The sequence below is a fragment of the Scophthalmus maximus genome, chromosome 12 (assembly GCF_022379125.1).
Source record: "Scophthalmus maximus strain ysfricsl-2021 chromosome 12, ASM2237912v1, whole genome shotgun sequence".
Lineage (NCBI taxonomy): Eukaryota > Metazoa > Chordata > Actinopteri > Pleuronectiformes > Scophthalmidae > Scophthalmus > Scophthalmus maximus.
The window spans coordinates 6,845,598-6,870,335 of NC_061526.1; the positions used below are offsets into that span (position 1 = coordinate 6,845,598).

The 24,738-nt window shown below is 48.4% G+C and overlaps 1 protein-coding gene across 1 annotated transcript in view; it reads left to right on the forward strand.

The window, feature by feature from the left end:
- The first annotated feature begins 57 nt into the window (after positions 1-57).
- actn3b (actinin alpha 3b) overlaps positions 58-24,738 on the forward strand; it is a 26,500-nt gene continuing 1,819 nt past the window's right edge. The window contains exons 1-20 of the mRNA XM_035606188.2: positions 58-373; positions 14,942-15,056; positions 15,614-15,733; positions 15,975-16,061; positions 16,618-16,705; positions 16,857-16,935; positions 17,195-17,276; positions 17,621-17,706; positions 17,883-17,975; positions 18,535-18,765; positions 18,892-19,039; positions 19,878-20,028; positions 20,800-20,908; positions 21,363-21,503; positions 22,108-22,290; positions 23,179-23,313; positions 23,457-23,636; positions 23,747-23,893; positions 24,131-24,196; positions 24,353-24,511. Coding sequence (XP_035462081.1) covers positions 236-373; positions 14,942-15,056; positions 15,614-15,733; positions 15,975-16,061; positions 16,618-16,705; positions 16,857-16,935; positions 17,195-17,276; positions 17,621-17,706; positions 17,883-17,975; positions 18,535-18,765; positions 18,892-19,039; positions 19,878-20,028; positions 20,800-20,908; positions 21,363-21,503; positions 22,108-22,290; positions 23,179-23,313; positions 23,457-23,636; positions 23,747-23,893; positions 24,131-24,196; positions 24,353-24,511 — 2,538 coding nt within the window. The 5' untranslated portion in view covers positions 58-235. The remainder of the gene's footprint in view (positions 374-14,941; positions 15,057-15,613; positions 15,734-15,974; positions 16,062-16,617; positions 16,706-16,856; positions 16,936-17,194; positions 17,277-17,620; positions 17,707-17,882; positions 17,976-18,534; positions 18,766-18,891; positions 19,040-19,877; positions 20,029-20,799; positions 20,909-21,362; positions 21,504-22,107; positions 22,291-23,178; positions 23,314-23,456; positions 23,637-23,746; positions 23,894-24,130; positions 24,197-24,352; positions 24,512-24,738) is intronic.

The window sequence follows — 24,738 nt, forward strand, 5'->3', positions numbered from 1 at the left end:
AGAACCCGATACCCGTGCGGTCGGTTCCCATACTTATCCGCGCGCGGTCACGTGTGCCACTCTTGACCAGGAAAGGAGCACCCGGCCAGCAGGGTCTTCTGCTAGTGGGAGCACCACGTCCGCACAGGCACCTCGCATCAGTGGCGTCTGGTCTCTGCAGCCCCGCGAACTTACTTTTTTTTTTCCCCTCACAGTCGAGGGGGACGCGAGCGGTCCTGTGACAGAAGGCGGCACGATGACGGCTGTCGAAACCCAGATGACGTACAGCAGCAACTCGTACACGATCACCCAGGAAGAGAGGTACATGACCCAGGAGGACGACTGGGACAGGGACCTGCTGCTGGACCCCGCCTGGGAGAAGCAGCAGAGGAAGGTACGTGTGGACCGGGGCGCCGCTTGTGCCGCCGTGCGTAATTACGCACAGGTTTCACCCTCCCACGCTGTAAACGACCGATACCTAAAACAAAATTTAGCACAACAAGTGGGACTGTTGTCGTTGTTTGTCTTTGCCTTTGAATCACTGGTGTGCCCCTGATAGTGTCAAGTCCGAGACACAGACCAAAAGGAGACTTGGGCATCTGCGCGTTTAGCTGTCCTCGCACCTGGCACTTGCAGTCCCGCTGGAAGCTGCATGCATGGGCAGATATTTTGGGCTGTGGAACTCTCTCAGTGTTGTCTTTCAGTTACCCCCCGGTTGCCCCACTAAGACTTGTCTAAATATAAAACGACCCTCCTCGGTCTGAAGCATAACTCAAGAAATCCACACACACGTCTGAGGGTTTTCTTTTTTATCTTTTTTTTTGGGGGGGACAACGTTAAAGCAACATGGGGCAGAGAAGAGATGAAGAAAGTCACATGCAGTAGTTTTCATTTAAAAACAGTTCCCTGGTTATTTTAGACCACAAAGTCTGCGTTATCAACCGGACAAAGTGAGGGGCCCAAACATCTCCTGGGTTTGTTCAGTGTCAGTTGGCCCCTACAAAGTTCACTTAATCATGAAACTTGCATCACTAAAGTACAATTTCAACCGTCACAGGTCCTCCGTTGAGTTGAGAATGGCTTAATTTTTAAGGCATAAATAATAAGAAAATGTAAAAAAAAAAATAAAAAAAAAAAATATATATATATATATATATATATATATATATATTGTTTTCCCCTGAAGCAAAATTCAGACAGCTTTTACTGTGTCCAATATTCAAATTTGTGAAGCTATTGCAGCGATAACGTTTTGGGCATTTTCGCTTAAAAATGTCTTGAATGATAAGTCGTTTATGAGAAAATTGCCAATTAATCAACTGATAATTTTTCAGCTCCAGAGTTCCGCATGGTGTTTGGGGAAGTAACGAAAGTGTCTTGAGTGGTGGAGGTCAGGGGGGAGGGGGGCGGGGGGGCAGAGAACACATTTTCACCCTGGGGGCCCCGTTGGAGGTTGATCCATAAATGTCTGTTTAATTTACAGTAACAATACACCCCCCCCCCCAAAAAAAAACCCAACAAAAAACTCGAAGCATTTGTCACGTGTAATGAACACTGGATTCAAATCACAAACAAAGGAAAAAAAAACATTTTGTGGCCTGTTATTATTATTATTATTAGCCATATTTAGCTCGCGCCGAGGGTGGTCGCCCAGGCGACCAGCTGGCCTCGTCGCGTACAGAGCGACGCGCTGAGAGGTGAACACAGCGTTCATCATGCGTCTTGATGTTCGCCGGACACAAGCCGTCAGTTTTTTCAGATATCGCCGCGTTATCGCCTGTGGGCCGCTGCCGCGCCGCCGTGTTGGCTGGCCGGCGTCACCGGAGTTCAAGCTGCAAACGGGTGTCGTGCGTTGACAACTTCTAACATGGCGAGGAATCGAAGGTTTCACACTGAAGAACTAAAAGCTGCGTTTCAGACACACCGGTGGCACATTTGAATGTATTTCTGATCAGTTTTTTTGAACACTTTCAATCACTTTACCTCGCAAACATCCCAGCTGAACTCCAGGAATGTACGTGCCACTGTCTGCTGTACATATTTTCATCACCTTTAAATGGCTCTCCTTATGACCTCAGGACAGAATAGAAGATGGCAGCCAGAAGTGACCTTTGATCGAATGCACCTCATGTCCAAGGATCAAGTAGGAGAAGATAATAGTGTCCGTCAGTGGTCGGCTGAACAATGAGGGCAGAAAACTATATAAGATGCAAGTGTTTGCGTGTCGTTAAAAGACCTGCAAAATATGATTTTCATGATTTCTCCAATGGAGCCATCAGAGGAAAAAGTCAAACATTTGTATTTCTTCTTCCTACATGTTGGGTTTTTGTGTGTCTTAGGTGAATCCACCACTGCCACTCTTTCCGGTGCCGCGTGCCCGTCGGACCATGCAGGACATGAATATGTATGTTAGTCCCAGGCGTCTTGTCTCATTTATCACAATCTGTCACATGGCAGTAACGGGAGAGCAATCGGACTCGTGTCAATACGTTCAAATGTAGGATCCATCCGTGCCAAAAGTATGCGGGTCCACACTGATCTGAACCCCCCCGGGGATCTAATGTCACCGACTCGGCACCTCGGTGGCGCGCGGCGTCACGTCGCAGCCTTTTTGATTTTTTTTGCCGGGAATTGTTCTGGTCAGATGCAAAATGTGTCCCCTTCCTCGAAGCCGGGCCGCTGTGACAGGCTGAGGGACCTCAACAGATGGTGACAGAGAGAGGCCGGCAGAGATACACCCCGGGTTGGTTTCACAGACCTACAAATAAACATCTTCCTAAAAATACTTTTCAACTTGCTCGGCTCCAACTTGCCCCCCCCCCCCTCTCAACTAACCCCCTCGCCTTCATCTTTTTGACACTCTCGTCTTTTTCCCTCAAACACGTCCCCCTGCCGCCATTCATGGAACGTCCCTTTGCGTCCCTTTCTTCTCCCTCTCTCTTCTTTTGCCCGTGCCTCGTCTTTTCGTCGTCTTCTCGCCTCACGCACACGCGTCAAATCTTTTCGACGGTAAGACGATACAACGGGCCTTGAAAAAAGAGCCCCCCCCCCCCTTCGGTCTTCACCTCTCAACCTCCCGGGGGAGCGGGTCACCGTACTCCGTTGCTCTCCTCGGCATGTCAAAAATCGAGCCTTAAGGGCGCTGATATCAGCCCCGTAAATAAAAACCGGCGCGTCATTTTTTTCCTTTTTTGCCCGACGTGACGAATATGAAAGGAAACCCCCCCCGGACGCGCCACCTGTCCTCTCCCCTCCATCCTTGAGGTTTCAGTGGAAATAAAAGGGCCGCTCACCACCTCGCCACGCGCTAGTAAAAGTGTTTGTCAACACGCCGGGATGCCGAATCCGATACTGGACATTAGAAATGGTGTTAAGTGTGTTGGAGTGGAACATCTTGACACCGGTTTATATTTATATCGCCGAGCGACCTTGTGGATAAATGATTCATGGCCTCGGTTTTGGAGCTGGCATTTAATTTAACGGGCGCTGGCAAAAGTTGGGACGGTGATGGGGCTGCACACGTCGGGTCTCGGCGATGTCATCGCTTCATCGTAAAGGGACTTGAGTGAGGCGGCGCCGGTGCCGGTGCCGGTTGAGGACAGAAGCGGACGTCGCCTCCCCGTCTCCGGGGCCGTGTGTCCGCTCATTAGGAGGAGGAGAAGAAGCGTTCTGTGTCCGTGGGACAGAGTTGATGGAAGGGGAAAAGAATGTCCAAAGGACGTTCAGCTGCTAACCGACCAAGTGAATGAATCGTTAACAGCCATAACCTATTAATACCCATGACATCTATATATATATATATATATCATCCTATCCATAAACACACGGGAAACAATGCCTCATGTCATCGTCGTCGGTCTTTACACCAAAAGAGCCAATGAATATGGTGATAATCACTATTCAACTGTCCCTTGTGTTACATATTCACAAAAGTCGGCTTGAAGAGATGTACTATGATGAGATTTTTGTCCCGATTCTCTGTGGTTCGATAAAATATTGATCGACTCTCATCCGCGTGTGTAAGTACCGTGTAAATTAATAATCGTGCCGAGGGAAAGAGACGACGCCTCGGTCTCGCTGGCCCGATCACCATGAATCCAGAAGTTTTTTCAAAAAGCCTCTCTCCAAACTTTTTTGGGCAATAGATTTGTAATGAAGCGTATTAATATCCTATTCCGTTCTCGTCTAAAACCCCGAACGAGGAGGCCGAGAGTGTGATGGTCATCACATTCAGGCGTTGTGAAGTCGTCTCCAGTAACGTGATAGTCATCCACTCCAGCCGCGGTGTGGCGGCTTTTGCGTGATCCATTCTATTCCCGTCTGATCTCATTTTGCACTTTCGGCAACTCGGCCAGACGGTGCTCATCGATTCCATCTGCTACCTGAAGTGTTTTAGGGGGGGGGGGGGGGGGATCACGACAAAACGCTCTCTTAAGGCAGAAGCGATTTGCATTCAATGTAGTCTGGTCTTTCTTCGCTCGATGATGATTATGGGCAGTAGCGGCCTATAAAAAAACATATTTTCGATCCGAATGCGAGACGTGTTTTTGCCTTCAGGCCCAATCTGTTGTCCAAAACCAAACGTGCACATCAACGCGGTCGTCGTTGCCCTTTCCATCTTCCTACTGCAGACCAAAAAAAAAATACGTCTATGCAGCATTAAGCGTTGCTCGCTCCCAGCCGAGATGGGTCATCCAGGTCTCCAGAGGATGAAGTGAATGTAGACGGGACCGTTGCCGAGGACATTGCACCTGCAGTACCTAATCCCAAAACAGTGGGGCTGGGCGTCTTGGATTCCCCTTCCCATGATTCACTCTGTCGGGGCCACGTGACCCCTCATCCCCCCGTCGGGCCGATCTCTGGTCCTCTCGGCAGGTTCTGCTCGAGCGGCCGAAGAGCGAGACCGCCATTTTCTGACTTCAACGTGTGTTTTTTGTTGCTGTTGTTGCAAAGAATATTAATAATAATGGGATTAATAAGCGCGGCCGAATGTTTTGTGTGTGCGGCGCCCGTGTGCATGTGTCGGAGGGTGAGACGTAAGCGGAGAGGTGAGAGAGCTCGCAGTCGGATCGAATGGCAGTTGCTATTCCAGAAGCCGTGTCCATGTAGGGCGGCGTCTATAAACTGCTTTGGTCCGGCCGCGGGAGCCCTGGGAGGCCGGAGGAAGGGCGGAGGAGAGCGCGTGTGTATTTTATCAGCATGACGGTGTGCATCCGGTTGAGGCCCCGCGTCCGGATCCGGCGACTGGAGGTCGGAAATGAAGGCCGACGGGCCTCGCGGGGGGGGGCGGCGGCGGCCATCTTGATCCGATCAGGGAGCGCTTCCTGCGGGCGGGAATAAAGAGTTGGATTACTCCGAGGGCAAATTCGCCCCCGGGGGGGCCGGCGGCGTCCCCTTCCCTCACAGTCGATGCGCAGGGAACCGTGGCTCCCGATGGCGTCGGACTGGAACGCTGCATCCGCCTCCCAGTCGCTCGGCTTCCCGTAGCAATGAGACAAACTGAACACCGAACACAGTTTCTGAGCTGAGCTTGGTGTACGGAATCAGAAGGGGTTCCGACACGGACGTCCTCAGACCGGTTCCACGCACCAGTTCTCGTGGTCAAGGCTCCCGTTGACGTGGGATCGGCCGGCCCCTCCATCGGGGCCTGGACAGTTTCGCCTCTTATTTCAGAGAAAGAAGCCGCCAACTGAGATTAGACGCAACCTTCCTCCGCCTCCGCCCGCCTCAGGCCAGCCGCAGTCATCAATCCTCCACGACCACTCACACCAATTTATCTCCCCCCTCGTCGTCGGTCTCTCCGCGCCCAGAACTCATTACAGGACAAAAGGATTCGGCCGCCGCCAACCGTGAACCCGTGCGCTCACCTTCATTCTGCGCCATCGATCTTGCCGCCCGTCAATTAATCTGTTGACTCGTGTAACAAGGAACGGTGCTGAAAGCCTCGGAGTGAGCGATGAAAGACACGTGTGTGTGTGCAGCACGAGCGGGGGAGCACACAACCTCACCGGCAATTTACAGTGGCCTGAATAATGGCCTTGTTTTTCACAAGTCACTGTTCAGAGCAGCAGAGCAAAATTTTGATAGAGATAATCGTGTGTGTGTGTGTGTGTGTGTGTGTGTGTGTGTGATCACGCTGGCACCAACGTGGAACACAACGTTTCCCCATAACTGAGCCCAGGCAGTTGTAAGTGTGGCCGCGCAGACGACAGGTGATTGATGTACGTGGGTAATAAATGGAGTACCTGGCTGGTACAGGAAGTGCCGCAGGGGTTGTCAGGACTGTATTTCCAGAGTCATTTTTGGTTATTTCCTAGCGCACAGCGACTGACACCCCGTGTGCTCGCGCGTACCTTTTCTGTTTGTTTGCGTGCGTGTGTGTGTGCGTGTGTGTGCGTGTGCGTGTGCGTGTGTGCGTGTGTGTGTGTGTGTGTGTGTGTGTGTGTGTGCCGCCAATCAAGATCTGACGCTTTTCCACATGGAAATGCGGCGGGTTGTGGGTTTGAGCTCGGGGGACATCTGACGTGTACGCCAGAGTTGTAGTCGAGTCAAAAACTTGCGAGTCCGAGTCGAGTCTCGAGTCCCCAGTGTTCAAGTCCGAGTCCAAATCACCAAAGTCGAGTCCAAGTCGAGTCCCCAGTGTTCAAGTCCGAGTCACCAAAGACAAGTCCGAGTCGAGTCCCATTTCTTCAAGTCCGAGTCCAAGTGGAGTCAAAAACAAAAGAGGGTCTACAAAAATGACACGGCTTTCACCACTCAAAGTCTTCACGACCCGGGGCGCGTCCCGCTGCATCTTCCAAATTTGCTCCCAGCGTGGGGCAGGCGGAGGAGGACACGCCCACGTCCTGCCCCTCGCGACAGACCTATTAGACATATAAGTCGTCAGGGACTTCATCCACCAAGCTCGAGTCCTCTTGCATTAATCCTCGAGTCCAGGACTCGAGCACCACGTCCCCGGTGTACACACAGCTCCGCGTTGCCTAACAGTGTTATTATGTGTCTAAATCTTCCAAAGGTTCACATCGCTGCCACTGTGTCTGTGGGCGGAGGGACTGTCGTCACCTGTTCCATCACCAGCTGAAATCCCCCCGTGCCCACAGTGTATCTCGCTGGCATCTGGCGCACGCACACACACACACACACACACACACACACACACACACACACACTTTGACCAGAGGAGGTGTCCTAGGCCTTTCATCCCCTAAACACAGACATAAATCCGTCGGTTTGGCCCCGGGCCCCGGCGGCCCCCCGTGTTTGTCAGCAGGGTCTCCGGGACCACAGCCCCCCGTTAATCCGGCACAAAGCCGAGGACGAAAGACAAGCTGGTAACAATTCACTCACAGGTCAACGTACCTAAAAACCTTCACTTCCCGCACAACCGCTCACCCAGTTTGATCGATTCATGGTCTGATTTGGAAGAATATTCTTATTCATTTTCACTGCGCTGATTGTTAAGGGCAAGATTACATAAGAAAATCAATGCAGCTGGCACACGTCTTCACCTTTATAATACCCAGAAACTGACCCACACAGAAGTTTTATGTTGTGCTTTATCAAATTTTTTCATGAATCTGAAGAGCTTCCTTCTGTTAGTAGAGCACTTTTGAGATGAATTATGTATAAAGTTCTTATGGTAGCTTGTTTTATTCAACCAAAGGTCCAAAACTCACTTTATTATCGTTGCGAGAAGGAAAAAAAAGGGTCAAATTGTCACGTGAGAAACTACAGCCGTTAATTGTTCTTGTAAAAATTGATTGATTATGAAAATCATTGCAGATACATTTTTTTGGTCAACCTGTTAATAATTACAGCTCAAAGGTGCCTTTTGTAAACCTCAGGGGAAACTCTATATGCCAATTTAAGTGGAAATAATCTACGTCGGCGCTTTCTAGAAGTATCGCCCCCCCCAAAAGATTCTCTTCTTCTTGTTTAAATTGAATTCTTGGCACAGAGAGGTTAAACTATCCTGTCATGATTAATTGGAAAAAACACGGCAACATTACGTTAAACAAAAATTCAAATGACTGCCCACTGGCAAGAACTCGTTGAGCCGCTCATCAGTCGATAGATTATTATTATTATTGATGGCCATAATCAAAGAGAAACTCAATGTAGACCGACAGGGCTGCAGCATGTGTGACCCTGGAGGTGGTGTTGGGGTGGGGGGGGGGGGGGGGGGGGGGGGGGGGGGGGGGGGGGGGGGGGGGGGGGGGGGGGGGAGGAGGAGAGGTGCGTCCCTGGGGCAGGAGGGTTCAGGTGGGTTATTAGGGGTGTGGGTTTGGGTGGGGGGGGGGGCTTGACTCCCGGCTCTTATGTCATTGTCCCAAAACGTCCCCGTGGCACCCAAGTTCAGGACGCCTGGTCTCTCGAAGAGGGGGGTATTTAAAGAGAGGTGGGGGGGGGCTCCTACACCTGTCGTGTGCTGTAACTCCCTCTGTGTGTGTGCAGAGTTCCCTTTTCTGTCGATGTGGATCAGATTATCCTCTGTTCCTCTATAAGCCTGCTATGTTTTCTGACATCGCCTGCGTTCGGCTCACGCCGTCCCCACTGAGACTTTCGGTGACCGTGGGAAAGATGTGCGTCGGTCGGCGCTTGGGAATTGGACTGAGCGACATTATACATGGAGTCTGTCTTCCGGTGTCTGAGTCTTGATTTATCTGATAGGTCGAGAAGCGTTTTACAAAGCAGACTAAAGTCACATAAAGTTCTTTCAAATGGTTTCATGTAGGATATTAATTTTGGCGTGAAATCTGAGGTTAATCCAGTAGTGAGCAGGTAGTACAGTACAGTACAGTACAATACATCCCTTTGTGTTTTTAATAAGGATTGACTGAAGGGGAAGAGGTTGCACCTCTGTGCAAACTCTTATGACAGGTGGAAGTGGCGATGGTCCAGAATCTTTATTTACAATCAATTTTCATATATATTATTTATACTCACTGTCTCAAATCAAACAGCTTTGTGTCATTGATTTATTTACCGTCGCAAACACACTCGTGATCTTACTTGGCCTCGAACGCGCGCATCGCCAACGCGGGTGACCTGGCGGACGAAAGGACACCGCGTATTTACGTGATGGCTTTTATTGTGTACACGGTGAGGGCACGTGATTCGTTTAGGTGGCACGCGTGTGTGTGTGTGTGTGTGTGTGAGAGACAGACAGACAGACAGACAGCTGAACAGGTGTGTGACGGAGGTATATCTGTAGTGGACGACAACTGTTTTTACATCAGCAGCGACACATAAATACCCGTGTTATATTGAGGTAAAAGGCACATGCTGTGTATACATTTACATATATGTATATATACTGTCTGTAAATCCTTGGTGATGAACAAAACACAGAGCACAGAATTTAACATTTCCGCTGGTTTTTAAAAAAAATAAATGTCTATAGCCTCCTCAAAAATATTGGAAATAGCTGAAAAAATATACAACGTTGCTATAGTAACGAGTTATGAGGGGTTTGATTGTTAAACAACATGAGAAAAGGAACAACGTGCTGTACATCTTAAGTACTCCATCAGGACTTGTATTTGAAGCTACAGCCTGGAGATAGAAATAATGAGGTCATGACCCTTAATGTCTCAGACCACGATGATGCTTCCGATCTTCATAACTTGGATTTTTGACTCAATTTTCTGCCTCAAACGCTGTAAAATTAACCCCTCTTTTAAAAAGCTTCTGCTTGTTTCCTGCTTCAGTCAAAAGTAAATGCTTGAGAATAAAAAACCAAACGGAGATCACAAGTGCAGGCACGTCGTCGGCTGACTTTTATAATTAAATTAACAAGACGGGAAAAAAAACCCAAAGAGGTCCGGATGCCAGTGAGGAGACATTGCAAAGAGGGCGAGGTGTAAATGTAAATGTCCCATTCTCCGTCTCATTAAGACGTGTGAGGTCGGGCGACGGGATTATGCCCGGTAACAGAGAGCTGGTCGGCGGCCATTTTGTGTCTACGCACTCTGATGAGTCCCAGGTAGACGCAACATAATCCAAGTTTATTAATTGAGCCTCTTCTGTCAGGTTCATTTAAGGGTGGAAAAAAAACATTGCAAACTAATTTTTTGAGGGGGTCGTCATCCAAATCATCAAATGATTTACATTTTCATGTTCTTAAGAAGAACCCCCCCCCCCCCCCAAAAGGAGAAAGAGTAACAAAAGCTACGACAGCAAATATATTTTTCTAATCAGATAGAACCGACTGACATTTTCATTTTCAAAATTAGTACATTTGAGAACTACATTACTACATTCATGTCATCCATAGACAGATTGAAATTAACAGTTATCTTTTGTAATACAGAAAATTCACTTGTAATATCCCCAGCGACAACAAATGAACTTTTAACTTTTTCCATGTGTTAGAATTAATTTTGGATTCATCCAGAAGTGAAGTGGGCTTTTAAGATTTATTCAAACTTGTTTTATTCTTAAAAAAAAATAAATAATAATACATCGAAAGACATACAATGGGAGTTTTATTTTTGGCTTTGGCCAAAAATGTAGTCACGACTTCCATAATTTTGCCGAGACATGTTTCATAAATGGATCCAAAGACACAAGAACAGGTTTTACTCCATGTCATGTGATATTTTATTCATCATTTTGCGATGCCGTGTCCAAGAAGAGAGTCCACGCTAAAATGAAATTCGATATATTTAATTTCCTCCCGTTAAAACAAAACCAAAGTTTACGACTCAATATGTAATTCTCTCCACCGTCTTGTCGGCATTTTTGAAAACTGTGTTTTACTCGCACACTTTAGCTACGTGAGCTCACGGGAACGCCTGGACTTTTCATGCATATTCACTCTCGTCAAACTACTGTACGTCATTGCTTTGCTGAGATGAAATGTTACGTGCAGATATAAATAGGTTAGAACAGATATCCTGCTCACAGGCTCCCCCCGGAGGCCGGAGGCCGCAACTCCAGGCAGCCCCGCGGTTGCGTCAGCTCTTTGACGGACAGCCGAGCTACAGCTCTGTTGAAATGGGACAAGTTGTGTGTGTGTTTGCATGTCAGCTGTATTGAGGGTCAGCAGCCCTTATTCCCCTTGGGTGGGGGGGGGGGGGGGGGGGGGTGTAGTTATGACAGGCATTCAGCTGGGCTACCGTGACCTCATTTCACAAGAAGGGCCCGTAAAAAAGAAAAAGGTCCCGGGCCGAGCTGCGCCAGGCCAGACCGACAGGTGTGGACAGACAGGGGAGGGCAGGGAGGGGAGGGGGTGACTCCAGGATGGAGGGTGACCTCATGCCTGTGGACTCCGTGCACCACCACAGGCATTAAACCTAAACCGGGGGGGGGGGTGTCCAGATAATAGAGGGCCACGCAGACGCAGGGTAATATAATGAATAATGTGTGTTTTACTATCGCAGGTGTGGGGCACATAATCATTTTCTTTCCCCTCATCCCCGCCGTGTCCTGTTCAGCATTTTTCATGTCATGAATTGTAGTGGGTGGTGCTCTTTCATCTGGAGCTTTGGGAGGTGAAGGGAATCTTTCGATTCCAATTAACCCCGATCTTCCTCCGGACGCCGGCGAGGGCTCGCTCCTCCACGCTTTCTCTCGAGTTCATGATTATGTATCCCGTCATTTTTTCTTTCAATCCCTCCTTCCTCCCCGTTTGCTTTCCGTCTTGGACGCTTTACAGTTCACCTCAGGAATCCTGCCTTCTCAGCTGTCCGCCGGTGTCCCATAGCAACCCGATTTAGCCTCCGCCACCCCCTCCTCTCCCTAATTTAGCCCCCACCCCTCTGCCCTCCTCCTCCTCCTCCTCCTCCTCCCTCCTTCGCACACCTTCTCTCCGGCGTGTGCTGGATTAGGAGTCTGTCTAAATTTGGTCATGCGTGGCAAAGGAGACCAGCACCTGCTGGGACCCTGGCCTCTTCTTCTCTCTGAAACCCCTTACATCAAATTACACCCCCCCCCCCCCTTCTCTTTGGCCTTTCAATTCGAAAATCCACTTTGAAATCTGATTGTTTTTATGACCGGCGAGCTGTTTCCCGTCATCTCACCTCTGAGGGGAAATTTTGGACAAGGTCTGTGCGAGTCAGGACGTTTCCATGAGCCGACTTACGATTATTCTCATTATGGATTAGTTGTCTGGTCCATAAAATGGGGTGAAAAAGTGTCGATGGTGTTTCCCACAACGCTCAAGATGATGACTTGTCTTCGTCCACACACCAGAGGAGCAAAGAAACCAGAACACATTCACATGTAAGATTAATAATTAATAGCAGATTAGTCGATTAACTGTTGTAACCGCTGTAATTGTGTTGATCGGAAAACGATCAGCCTGCAATGAAGGGTCAGGGTCACGTCTTCAAGTTTGTCCCACCCCGATCCGTCTAGTCCCACCCCTGATCCGTCTAGTCCCACCCCTGATCCAAAACCCACCGATATGGATTGTTTTTATAATCACGGAGGAGAGAGAGAGAGAGAAAAAAAATAAAACCAGCAGAGCAAAGAAACGCGAGTTCGTTCATTTTCAGCCCCCGAGACTAAAAGATGCATTGACTGATTATTGTCTCCTCCGTCCGTCTCACGGTGAGAATCTCTGCTCCTCCGTCCGTCCGTCCGTCCGTGTTTGTGGATCTGCGGTCGCACGCGGGACGTGAACATACACCCACGCGTGCCGTTGTTCACGGACGCTTACATTTTTTTTCTACATTTAAAACGATGCTCTCGCCCCCTGATTGCTAATTTATACATATGTCAATCTCACACACACACACACACACACACACACACACACACACACACACACACACACACACACACACACACACACACACACACACACACACACACACACACACACACACACACACACACACACACACACACGAAAGCCTCTCAAAGTGCCGTTCATCGGCCTGATGGGAAACCGACTGAATTGTCCCCGACGTGCGGGGCCGACTCCATTAGGGCAATTTTTTCTGGGGGCAGAAGGGGAAAGAGAGCACTCGCAGCCGCTGAGAGGCCATCTACATCAGCGTTCTGCAGCCGCCCGGCCCCGTCACGCACGGCAACATCCACCTCGTGAACAAGCTCTGTGTCTATTTCACGGACCTCGCTCTCACAAACTGCGAAAGGTTTTTCCAGTGAGAACACACCATGGGGCTGAAACGACAAGGTCAAAGGTCAGAAGTTCCCAAATCCCAAGGTGGGACATCGTCAGCACAAATCAAAAGCCCCAAAGATATTAAATTTACGGTCACATAACAAAACAGAGAAACCACAATGGTTTTAAAGTTGACGATTCAGATTTTTCATTTTGCCTCGTGAAGAAACAATTATCTGACTATAGAAGGTTTTTTAATAGGCCCTGATCCTGTGGGGGAAGACCTTACCACGCCAAGTTTCTACTAATCATTTAGTGTGTTCAAGGTGTGTGTGTGTGTGTGTCAGACACCCTCGCCACCCTGGGTCACCCGACACACACTCACCGGTAACTCTTTTGTTCAACACAAAGCGGCTCATGTGTTTCATCGGCAGCCATGATGAGAGCCGTTCGGATCCTCGGAGCGCCTCGGAGACGTGCGCCAATGCTTCCTTCCCTATCTCCTTTAGCACAGGGTGCACCGGAGCTTCCTATACCAGAGGTACGGAGATGGAGACGCCCCACAATTCACTGCGGCAGCGACATTGTACTTGACGCGCCACGCACGGACGTAAACGGTTCAATCCGAAATAGGAGAAGAAGTAGAAGAGTATGAAAGTGACCCAGAAGTGGACGTTACTGTCACGCGTGAAGCATTTACATCTGATGCCACATGGTGGTTGCTGAGGGTTTTTTTTTTTTTGTATTACACCTTGTGAAATGTGTAGTTTCACCACGGCAGAACACCCTTCGTCTACTATTCCTTGACCTCAGTGGAAAACGTCACGAGGTCAAGGACAGGTGTAAAGGAGGAGTCATAGGACTTAGGAAAAGTCGACAGGGCTGCTCAGAGAATCCGACTGGACTTTCGCTAAACTGCGTCGTCACGCGTCGGCTCCATCAGCATGTTTCAGTGTGTTTGTTTTACCGCCGTGTGGCATCAGATGTTATGATCCATATGTAACTGTAACTTACATGATGACGTGCGTCTCTTCTGGGTCAGATTCATACTCTTCTTCTTCTTCTTCTCCTTGATTGAGTCGTTTACGTCCGTGCGTGGCGCGTCAAGTTGAAGGTCGCCGCCGCAATGGATTGTGGGTCGTCTGTATCTCCTATTCTTTCGCATAGGAAGCTCCAGTGTACCCGACGCTGAAGGAGATAGGAAAGGAAGCACTGAAGCTCCTTTCATGTGCATTTCAGAGAATCCAAACAGCTCTCATCATGGTGCTGATCAAATACTTCAGGGTCACGTCAAGATTTAGGAAACTTCACCAAGACAATTCGACCTCACCCTCGGTCTCTCCTCCCCTCTGGAAGAGCGTGTGAACTTCTTCACACGCTCTCCAGCCTCACACTAAGAAAAAGGTGAACACTAATCTAAAGCAGAGGTCAGTTTGAGCTCGTTCAGGACTGGCGGATCCACAGTGACGCGAATGTGGAACTGTATCTGTGTGTGTGTGTGTGTGTGTGTGTGTGTGTGTTTTCTCTCAGCGTCAGCAGCCACAGTCACAAACAAGGTCACGAACTCAAGCGGACAGTTCAGGCCTCGCTAAGCAGTTTGGACCCTGCTCTCAAGAGCAGCGTGTGTGTGTGTGTGTGTGTGGGGGGGGGGGGGGGGGGGGCAGGTAAAGTTGTGCTGCTTTGCTGTCAGCATCTGTGAGTGTATTTGTCTCTCTCACACACACACACACACACACACACACACACACACACACACACACACACACACACACACACACACACACACACACACACACACACACACACACACACACACACACACACACACACACACACGGATGACAGTGTGACCCTCCATCCTCTCTCTCTCTCTCTCTCTCTCCCTCTCAGACCTTCACAGCTTGGTGCAACTCCCACTTGAGGAAGGCCGGCACACAGATCGAGAACATTGAAGAGGATTTCAGAAATGGCCTCAAACTCATGCTGCTGCTGGAGGTCATATCAGGTGGATCTCGTCAAAACACACACACACACACACACACACACACGGGGGATTCCTTATGCACGATATCCAATCTGATGCCCATCATCACTTCAGTCATTATTCTTTCTCGGTTATGAAAACGACCTCTCTCGCTATCATCATCATCATCATCATCATCATCATCATCATTCCAGAGGTGCAGAGAGACGGTGACACCGCTGACAAGTGATAACTTTTAATCAACTTATTGAGAAAAAAAAAAATGAAATGCTGCTTTCGGGAACCTTAGTTTCCTTTTTGGAGCCATAGATGGAAACACCAAGTCTTGAAACAATGACTGTTCCTTTTTTTCCTCCTCCTCATTTATTGATATTTCCATTCAAACAACTGATTCTTTTCACCGTTGTCCAAATTCTGCAGCTCACCTTCTCCGTCAATCACGTGGAAACCCGACTTCCCACCCGTGGCTCAATAAAGTCTTTGGGATTCCGATTGCGTTTGTGTCTTCGGGATAATCGGCCCGTCGTCAGATTTGAGTTGTCACATGTTTGACGCGTGGTGTTCTCTTTGTCGTTCAGGCGAGAGGCTGCCCAAACCCGACAAAGGCAAGATGCGTTTCCACAAGATCGCCAACGTGAACAAAGCCCTGGACTACATCTGCAGCAAGGGCGTCAAGCTGGTGTCCATCGGTGCCGAGGGTGAGCGTCTGCTTCCGACTTTCTACTTCCTCCCCCCTCGTATTTAACAACGTCACGCAGTGTTGTCGTTGTTCTTTTTTTATCTCCTTATGAGGAACTGCGGCGATTCAAAATAACAGTTAAATGTTCCGAGCTGTTGCGTCCATCATGTGTTTGACTCTCGAGGTCGCGGGCGAAAGGCTTCGATTTAGGCCTTCAAATATATTTGTGATCACTAATACGCGTGTGTTTCTTGTTGCAGAGATCGTGGACGGTAATGTGAAGATGACCCTCGGTATGATCTGGACCATCATCCTGCGCTTCGCCATCCAGGACATCTCCGTGGAGGGTGTGTGTTCGCAAAAAAAATGTCTATTAATGCGACATTATGAACAACTCAAACGTGCAACGGTGTTGTTGGTTTTTTTTTGGGGGGGGGGGGGGGATCAAAGGTTTTAAATGGGGTAAAAGAATAGTTAAACTGTAACTTATGGGCGGGGCTCTGCGTGAGACAAGTCATCATCTTCCTCCACGCTCTCTTTATCGCCCCCCCCCCCCCCCCATGTCTCCTGCTTGACCTTTCATAACGCATCAATCGTCTGCCAGAGCAGAGACGAATCTTTAAACTCTAAAAATAAGAGTTTACTTATTGTGAGCGGGAAAATATGACCTCCATAAACCATTCAACTCAACTTTTTTTTGTTGATTTCTCTATGTGATGTATTCCCTTTTCAACATTTAACTCGGCTCCCTTTGTCCTCGTGCCACAATCCCTCCGACGCCACTTCCTTCTCCTTGGCATATTTCTAAAAGGCCACTCCCCTTCCTCATTCAAAGAATAACGTTTGAAGAAAATGTCGGTCCCTAAAATATATATATAAATATATATCATTTTTTTCTGGCAGAGACCTCTGCCAAGGAGGGTCTGCTGCTGTGGTGCCAGAGGAAGACTGCCCCCTACAGGAACGTCAACGTGCAGAACTTCCACATCAGGTGGGCGTTCCGCACAGAACTGCAGCCGTTCACCTTTTCGGTTTTCACAATTTTGTGATTTTGTTTTTCCCCCCCTCTGCAATATTCCTCTGTTCTTCTTTTGCCCTCCTCCCACTTTGATTCCCATCTGCTCCTCTTCCCCGTGGCTCAGTTGGAAGGACGGCCTGGCTCTGTGCGCCCTCATCCACAGACACAGGCCCGACCTCATCGACTACTCCAAGCTGAGAAAGGTGCGCCCCGTCCTCCCTTCTTCTGTTACTTCCCCGCGCTTGTACGGCACTCCGTCGCGATTAGTGATCTTTCTGCATCTGCTCGATGCTCGTCTGTCTTTAATTTCAGTTTATGTGTTTCAACGGCATTTCGACAAAACACGCAGTATGGCATTTTGCAGGTTCAAATATCGAACCTGCAAAATACCTGATTCCCACGTGGTTTATATCAGAAGGTCAATGTGCGTTGTCATGACTGTACTTGCTTGCGTGTCCGTAGGACGACCCCATCGGCAACCTGAACACTGCCTTCGAGGTGGCCGAGAAGTTCCTGGACATCCCCAAGATGCTCGACGCTGAAGGCGAGAGATTCTTTACACTTGAATATCATAAAAACAAAAAGAAAAAGGCATTTTAAATCTGGAATCATCTGTTGAAGCGCTGATGTGTCTGACCTCAGGAGTACGACGACTTTGAGGCAAACTCTCCTAAGACGCCTCATGAAACAACAGTAACTCATCATGTCAGCGATAAATGCCCGTCATGCTCTTCTTCAATTCAAAGAAACATATAGACAGAGTTTCAAATCATTTTTGTTTCATACTAATAGTTTTCTAAAAGCCAAACTAACAAAGTCACCTTCCCCCACTGGGGATGACTCCTCGAAAGCTGTTTCTAATATTTTCATATTTCCCCCCCCCATCAGATATTGTGAACACACCCAAACCCGACGAGAAGGCCATCATGACCTATGTGTCCTGCTTCTACCACGCCTTCGCCGGTGCTGAGCAGGTCAGATTGTACTTGATTTGTATTGATTTATAGTATTTTCTCCTTGTTTCTCTGGTTCCAGCGAGTTCATGTCCAGACGTTGTCGCCTCCTGATTGACGCGACCTTAGTCCCGACGAATTCATTGTGAGAAAAAAACGTTTTGTCTTAAACGCCGTCGCTCTGTCGCCCCCCTCAGGCCGAGACCGCCGCCAACCGCATCTGCAAGGTGCTGGCCGTCAACCAGGAGAACGAGAAGCTGATGGAGGAGTACGAGAAGCTGGCCAGCGAGGTGAGAGAGGATCCTCAGAAACGTTGAAAATAAAGAGCGGTAGAATTCAGTCAGGACGGCAGAGACACTACAAACTTTTATTATAATAATATTAATAGTCTAAAATTAGCACTTGAAGCCATTTTTTCCTATTTGATACTTGCACTTTTTGGGGTCATATCTTTATGGATGAATTAACTTATTGTACGTCTCTTTGGATAAAAGCGTCCGCTAAATTAATTTTTTAACATTTTGGATCTACAAATAACGAAACATTTCAATGACCAATCCTCAAAAATCGGTTATTTTTCTCGTCCTTGAAAAGGGAAGAGAGGGTCAACGGCCAAGTGGAATAGAAACTATGGTGATCCGTGTGTCATTCAGAAAAATACCCTTTTTTTGGTGAGAACCGAGAATCCAAAGCTAGTCAACTTCATTGAGGCCATTCGACGCGAATCAATCCGGACGACAGGCGCACACGTGACCCAGCTCTGAAACACGCTCCAGGCCGAAAGGAGAACGTTGCAGGACGAGTTGCAGACGCGCCGTGTCATAACCTCCCCGTCTCTGCCCCCGGCAGCTGCTGGAGTGGATCCGCCGCACCACCCCGTGGCTGGAGAACCGCGCGGCCGAGCAGACCATGCGCGCCATGCAGCAGAAGCTGGAGGACTTCCGCGACTACCGCCGCATCCACAAGCCGCCGCGCGTGCAGGAGAAGTGCCAGCTGGAGATCAACTTCAACACCCTGCAGACCAAGCTGCGGCTCAGCAACAGGCCCGCCTTCATGCCCTCCGAGGGCAAGATGGTGTCGGTGAGGCAGGAGGACAGATTGTTAGATCAGCGCCGCGTTATCTCGGCACTCTTTACTTGTTTTTCCATCCGTCTCCACCTGATATAGAAATAGAACATCATCTTCTTCTTCTTCTTCCTCCGCCAGGATATCGCCAACGCCTGGAAGGGTCTGGAGCAGGTGGAGAAGGGCTACGAGGAGTGGCTGCTGACGGAGATCCGCCGCCTGGAGAGACTCGACCACCTGGCGGAGAAGTTCAAGCAGAAGTGCTCGATGCACGAGTCCTGGACCGGAGGTAGAGGCGAACACGCAGGCGGCGGCGGCGGCGGTGGTGGTGGGGGGTTCGGGGGGGGGGAGTTGAGGAGAAGCCCAGAGATTGAAAGATTATTGTCAGTTACAATCTGACCTTTGACCTGTCGTGGCTTCTCACTCCGTCTTAGCTCCACGTTGTGAGCCTTAAAACCGTCGAATATCAATAAATAACAAAGAAAGATTGTATTGAGGTATATGTGGGTAATTAAATGCCCTTAATCTGGGCTCAGACTACAAGAATTTCGAAATCTGGTGCCGACTCTTGATCGGCACCGACGATCGCGCCCCAGATTATCTGGTAGCGTGAGGAGTTTACGGAGCCGTTCTTAAACCTCCCCTCTGGTCCGTTTGATATTTAGTCTTTAAACATCCGGATGATTACGAGACAGTGTTGCCAACCTTACACGTTGCTAGTGGCAACTGTACAGTATGGACCTTTTTTGAAATGGCGACGGGCGAAAATCGAGCGACCGTACGAGCAGCGCTGGACGGAGAGGAGGCTCGTGGCAAGAGCACGAGTTCCTGTCTCCCGAGACATTCCGCAACGATAAATCATAATCATGTCCCGTTGTGTGTGCCGTGCAATTATTTTCCAATCTTGAACGTTCGAGATTAACTTCTGCGACGATTCTCCCTCTAGTGCGACCAGATTTTCAAAACTCCCGTAGTCCGAGCGCAGCTTTAGCGAGTCCGCTGTCGTAGAGGGAAGACAAGAGATCGGACGTTGGACCAAGGAAAGTGAGAGGCGGTTGGAACTCAGGCGCTTTGTCGTCCCTGAGCGGGAGCAGTCGGGAATGAAACCCCTTCGCTGTGCGTTGCAGGCAAGGAGGAGCTGCTGTCGCAGAAGGACTACGAGTCGGCCTCTCTGATGGAGATCAGGGCCCTCATGAGGAAGCACGAGGCCTTCGAGAGCGACCTCGCCGCGCACCAGGACCGAGTGGAGCAGATCGCCGCCATCGCCCAGGAGCTGAAGTAGGAGGAGGGGGAGAGGGGGGCTCTTCTAACGTCAAGATCGCAGGGAGAAACAGGGGAGATTGAGGAATAAGAGAAATCGTCTTGTATTAAAGCGACGACTTGGAAGCTCGGAGACGTGTGTCAGTAGTCCTAATGGTTCGGGGGGAGACGAATACAGTGAAGAACAAAAGACGCAACAGAGGAGTGAAAAGCATATTTAACGAGACGGAGGAGGAGGAGGAGGAGAGGATGGTTCATGAAAGAGCAGAACAAACCTCTGATCTTAATATTTCCTCATTCCTCACCACTCCTCAGGGCCACAGAGAGTTTTTTTTTATTTAGAGACGATCTCTTTGATGCCACATACAGTAAATTATGAGCCGTTCCGCACCATAACGCTCAACATGTATACGCACGTCAGGCATAATTATATAATGAGCACCGCGTTCAAAAGCAGATGTTATGTCCTCAGAAGCAAAAACCCACGATGACATGAAATATTCTAATGTCGCACGGTTAGATAGATATTTGGGCAAAAGAAAAATGTGAGTAAAACCTCTGAATAGTTTTTTAGGAAGGTTAAATTACTGATTATTTATCACAATTATGAGGTAGCGGGCAACTATAACGGATTACATTTTAAAGTCACAACAACAGTCCTGTGTTCAGCTGAAACGAAGCGTACAGTTAAGACATATTTCGGACATTGACACAACTATTGCCATGTCTTTTTTCATCCATTTTTGTGGAGTATTGATCATTAATGCTGTGTCTTTTTGTCTCCGTCAGTGAGCTGGACTACCACGATGCCGCCACAGTCAACGCCCGCTGCCAGGGCATCTGTGACCAGTGGGACAACCTGGGCACCCTCACCCAGAAGAGGAGGGACGCTCTGGAGGTAAAAACTAACACGCCCCGCTCTGTCCAAGACATGCGCACATGAATCTTGTTCTGGTAAAATATCCACCAAGTGTGCGACCGAGCCCATGTGAGAAACATTCAGCATCACTGTGACCGGCAACGAAGACACTGCAGCCGAGTTATTGTCGTGTCCGCAAAAGTTCCCGACGACCTCCCGTTGCTCTCGTCACATGCGAAAGGCAAACTCCTCCAAACTGCCCGGACCCCCTGTCTTTTTTCCCCCCAGACATCTTCTGGAGGGAACAGTTTCCACTTTTAACGCTAATGTTGATTCATCTTTGTCTTTTGGTTTGTAAAAACTCCACTTAACGTCTCCAAATTGATCAACAACAGACCTGTGACATTTCTTTAGTTTATTTGACCAAAAACATCAGAGTTGCCTGGTGAACATTAACGCCGCAGTGTAAATGACACATGCCGAACGTCTGCAGCGCGTGGAGAAACTGTGGGAGACGATCGACCAGCTGTACCTGGAGTTCGCCAAGAGGGCGGCGCCCTTCAACAACTGGATGGACGGCGCCATGGAGGACCTGCAGGACATGTTCATCGTCCACAGCATCGAGGAGATCCAGGTACACACACACACACACACAAAGATTTGTGTTCTTTTTAAATCAGGACTGTGAGGTATTACTTTGTTTCCTATAAATTATGGTAGAAGATATAAATAACGGTGCCATAACCAAATTATTCTACAATCTCACTTTGTCGTCGCTGCATCACAAAAAGGAAAATTGAAAATAACTGACAATAACTGGAAAAGATTGAAGCCTGAATTACACCTTTCTCCCATTCGCACAGAAACAAATCTGAATAGAATTAAAGAAACTTTTTAAACATGAACGTGAATAGTAATAATAAGCGATATATCAGTGTTCTCCAAAAATGAATAACTCAGTGAGTCCGGCCCTCAACAGGTGGAGGTCAGAAAGGTCAGGCATTTGACATGTTTTCATTCTGCACAGTTGCACATAAAAGTTCTTTTCCAGTCCATGTGGAAGGAAGAAGTCATATAAAAATAAATGTTGCACGAGAGAAGGTCACGCGAATAAATCGTGAGCACGTGAAACACGGATAAAAGCAGATTGAGAGAATATTTTTTTACAGCTATAAATAACTGTACTACAAACGTCGTCCTCCACCGTCTGACCAATTTGTTTCCCGCCGCGCACACAGAGTCTGATCACCGCCCACGACCAGTTCAAGGCGACGCTGCCCGAGGCCGACAAGGAGCGCATGGCCACCATGGGCATCCACAACGAGATCCTGAAGATCGCCCAGACCTACGGCATCAAGCTGTCCGGCATCAACCCGTACACCAACCTCAGCCCCCAGGACATCAGCAACAAGTGGGACGCCGTGAGTCGAATCGAACGCACCCCGAGAGCCGCCGCCATTCGCCGACGTCAACTGTAGAGGATTAAATAATAATTAATTATTATTATTAATAATTAAATAAATAATCCAGTTTGACACATCAGATCATCTGTGCTGGAACAAATGAGCTGAAGCTGAATATATATTTATATGTGTGTATGTACACACACATACATGTTAGAGCCCGGCCGATATGTTTATGGATATGTTTAACGATATGAAATGAAATCTTTTATTGTACAGATTAGACAATGCCGAAAAAAAATTTGCATTTATCTCTATTATATTTATCTACAGTAGTATACATTTTGCGTAAAATAGATCACGTTTATTTTCACAATTCAAGTGCTTTATATCTGGTCGCGTAGTTGTGTTTTCTTTTTATCTATAGTTATTTATGATGAAGTTTATGGTTAAACTAAAATATCAAGTCCTCAATTACATTTCTCTGTCTTAAATGTTCGTTAACGACATCTTAGGAATCATTGACAGTTTATATATATATACACACACACGTAGATATTGGAAATCTTGTATTCCCAAAAATCCATATCGTTCCGGCTCTAATACACATATACAAATATTTTTGCAAACAACACTAAGTTTTCTTTAGGTTCCATCTCAACTGGGTTTCACTGAAAGAGAATATTTATCTCTTTTGGACGGTTCGAGGAGAATATTGATTATCAGTTGGTGAAATAACTAAAATGTGGCTACAACATCTTTGCAGCAGTGAATGGAGTTTTTAGACTCTGTGTCAGGAAAAAATCTCTTCTTTTTGTATCTAGTTCACACAGCGGTTCCGTGGTTTTATACCTGAAAGAGTATTCGTTCACATCTAAATATATAACACTCCGTACTGTCCTGCAGGTGAAGCACCTGGTGCCCCTCAGAGACCAAATGCTCCAGGAGGAGGTGGCCAGGCAGCAGGCCAACGAGAGACTGAGGCGCCAGTTCGCCGCGCAGGCCAACATCATCGGACCCTGGATTCAAACCAAGATGGAGGTACGGAGTTACGCTTACACCTCGTCAGATTGGACCTGGATTACGACGCTGCTGCTCATAACTGTAGATTTATAAACGGTGAAATAGGTCAAAGTAGGAATATTCTCATGGTGTTTCTCCTCCCGGCTCGGCTCGCCTCGCAGGAGATCAGCCACGTGTCGGTGGACATCGCCGGATCCCTGGAGGAACAGATGAACAGCCTGAAGCAGTACGAGCACAACATCATCAACTACAAATCCAACATCGACAAGCTGGAGGGCGACCACCAGCTCAGCCAGGAGTCCCTCATCTTCGACAACAAGCACACCAACTACACCATGGAGGTACGGCCGACGATACCGTCCTGTCCCTCCGCTTCCTTTCGGAGTTCGTTTTTTTTTTTGTGCGGGGGGGTGTTGATCTATGTTTCTTCCCGTCTCTCGGACCGCTGCAGCACATCCGCGTGGGCTGGGAGCAGCTGCTCACCACCATCGCCAGAACCATCAACGAGGTGGAGAACCAGATCCTGACCCGCGACGCCAAGGGCATCAGCCAGGAGCAGCTCAACGAGTTCAGGGCCTCCTTCAACCACTTCGACAGGGTGAGGCGTTCACTGGCTGGCAGGCACACACACAGGCGCACACACACACACACACACACACACACACACACTTCAATGTGGCCAAGATGTTGATATGGTCGATTGAAAGTTTTTAAGTAAAAAAACACAGGATAGAACTTAAACTTCTATAAGTTTCACGATAATCTGGATGATTTTTTTTTGACTTTTATCAAGATCCAGTCATTAATCCTCAGATGTATTTTTTCCTCCCTGCAGAAGAGAAACGGCATGATGGACCCAGACGACTTCCGCGCCTGCCTCATCTCCATGGGTTACGATCTGGTCAGTGCCAAGTCGGAATTCTTCAAACCGACTGATCAATTTGAACATGACTTGTGTAGAAAAGCTTTGTGTCACTTTTGCCTGAATTAAAATTGATCAAATTTGAAAAAAGGCCAAATGGGGGAAGTAACAATACATCCTCCTCCCCTCCGACAGGGTGAGGTGGAGTTTGCCCGCATCATGACCCTGGTGGACCCCAACAACACGGGCGTGGTGACCTTCCAGGCCTTCATCGACTTCATGACCCGCGAGACCGCCGAGACAGACACCGCGGAGCAGGTCATGGCCTCCTTCAAGATCCTGGCCTCAGACAAGGTGAGTCGCCGACGGACGGCAAGGAGCTCGTCGATCACGACGGCGCGCGGAGCGGAGTAGCGGTCGACTCCAATTGGACCTCGACTAATGGACCGCGAGGGAAAAGACGCGGTCACGACTCCGCTGCTCTCCGTCTGCCTCACGTGAACGAATTATAACATTAATAGCGTTTGCAGCATATTGCATCGCTTTACTCTGATTAGCCCAAAGTCAAGGAAATATGCCAA